At 41.2% G+C, this 2,092-nt stretch overlaps 1 protein-coding gene across 1 annotated transcript in view; it reads right to left on the bottom strand.

Moving 5' to 3' along the window:
• Positions 1-2,092, bottom strand: part of fes (FES proto-oncogene, tyrosine kinase) — a 17,310-nt gene that overhangs the window by 9,311 nt on the left and 5,907 nt on the right. The window contains 2 exon segments of the mRNA XM_020608844.1: positions 718-927; positions 1,724-1,801. Of these exon segments, the coding sequence (XP_020464500.1) occupies positions 718-927; positions 1,724-1,801 (288 nt within the window).

Here is a 2,092-nt window from a genome sequence, read left to right as displayed (position 1 = left end):
GTAAAACTATGGAATAATTTAAGTGTGGACATAAAAAGCAGTAAGAATATTGATGAGTTTAAACACAGATATAAAGGTATGTGTCAATCAAGATATATGCAAGAACAGGCTTAATGATTAATCAGACGGGAATGTGGATGTAGAATATGTATCCATGTAGTAATACTGCTTGCAAACCAATGATGATAAGATGATGTTAGGGGGTAGGACTAGATAAGTCTAACTTCTTCCTACTTCGTTCAAGAATGTACTAGGTATAAGTAAATTGAAAATATTTTTGTGGACATGTCTGGAATTATGTGTGATTACATACTGACTGTTGTTACATGTTTGAAAGAATAAATAAATCAAATCAAATCAAATCAAATGTAGAGAGGTGTTGTCGAAGCCTCCTGTGACCCAGTCTCATTGAACAGCGCTGGCAGCAGTGCAGAGAGATTAGCTCTAAAAGGTTTTGAGAGGGATTGACCTCTCTAGCCAATCAGGGATTTTCAGTTATTTCTGCTTGATCAGTAAGTTTAGTTGCCTTCTCATCTATCGTAATTTCATAACGACATATCTGAAGAGCCGGTCAGAGCATGGCAGAGTGTAGCAGATCACAGTAGAGCATAGTGGAGCAGGGAGAGGGAGCACTGGGCGGAGCAGCGTGGACTGATTTGGAGTATCATGCTGCACTACCTTAAGTTACAAACTGTAGTTTTAAGCACATTTACTTACATCTATGTTCTGAATGAGGAAATGCTTGCAGGAGCCATCCCACTGCACAGAGAGCACATAACCCTGTTTCTCTTGACTCTTCCTCACCAAGAAGTCTCCATCACTCTGCAGCAGCTGCTGGACCTCCGGTCTGGGAATGGCTCCGTGGTACCAGTCCTGCTGTCCCAGAGGACGATCCACTTCCTGGATGGGGGTGAGGACTGGAAGCACCTGGAGTCAGGACCAGAGAAAAGCAGTCTTTCTGGCTGACACCAATGCAATGATGAAACAATAAGAAGTGAAGCTAATATGGAGCTACTTCAGAGAAGAATCTGAAATACTTTAAAGTCTAATCACACCATCCTTCAAGTTTCCAGGGTGCTACAGAGATGGGAGTTGTAAAGAGAGAAGATGCAGTTCACAGTTTAAATAAGTTAGACTTGAAGTCCAAGATGATAAAAGATGTTAAAATATTATTTGCTCAAAATGATCTTTTACAATATGCACACATTTTTATCTTTCTGACAGATTGAAAACCGAAAGAGTGACTGCACAAGGCTTTTTCCTATTAAGAGTTTGTATGCAGGACGGCTCGGTCAAGGCGCTCTGCTCTCTGTGTGCTATCGTCTGTCAGCAATGATAAAATGTAAACTGGCTGCCAGCTGTCTGTGAAGTAAACTTAATTTTAGGTCAGGCAGACTTTCGAAAGAAGTAACTTTCCTGACAAAGATGACCTCAATAAATCCCATGGTGCCTTCAGAAGCATGAGACCCCAGAGAAAGATCGTGTGCCTGAGTAAGCTCAGCAGTGCAGAAGATACACTTTAAAACTCTTGGCACTTTCATCAAAACAAGATGAATTGTTTGTTGTGTGGTAAAAGGTCTGAGTGTACAAAACAGCCACTGCAGTTAAAGCTAAGAGCAGGGAGGTGTAAGTGTGACCAGAGGAAGTGTCCTTCAGCTGAAACAACCACATCAACACACAGAGAAATAGATATTTAGTGTGTACAGTGTGATACCATAGCTACCTCACATTTGGGTTTAAACAAGCCACTCAGATTATTTTTAATCCCATCCAGGAGTTTGGCAGGATTTTGGCTGGGGTCCTGGAAAACAAATCCAAAGCACATTGTGTTGGTCAATAAAACATGTGTAATGCTGGTAAACATGATACCATGTTCACCATTGTAGTTTAGTGTCAGCATGCCAGCACTTGCTAACTAGCTCTAAGCACAAAGTACAGCTTTTTGGGCATTTGGTCATAAACCAAACTATTGCATAAAAAAAATCTGACTTTTCATTAGAGACCTCCCTTTAACTGACAGCCTTTTGACCTGGGATGGCTTGGTAGACTCCCAGAGCCCAGATCTACAAAACCCATGTTGTAGAGCAACCTC

Source organism: Monopterus albus, unplaced genomic scaffold (assembly GCF_001952655.1).
Source record: "Monopterus albus unplaced genomic scaffold, M_albus_1.0 scaffold4.1, whole genome shotgun sequence".
Classification (NCBI taxonomy): domain Eukaryota; kingdom Metazoa; phylum Chordata; class Actinopteri; order Synbranchiformes; family Synbranchidae; genus Monopterus; species Monopterus albus.
This window is presented reverse-complemented; position numbering and strand designations above follow the sequence as displayed.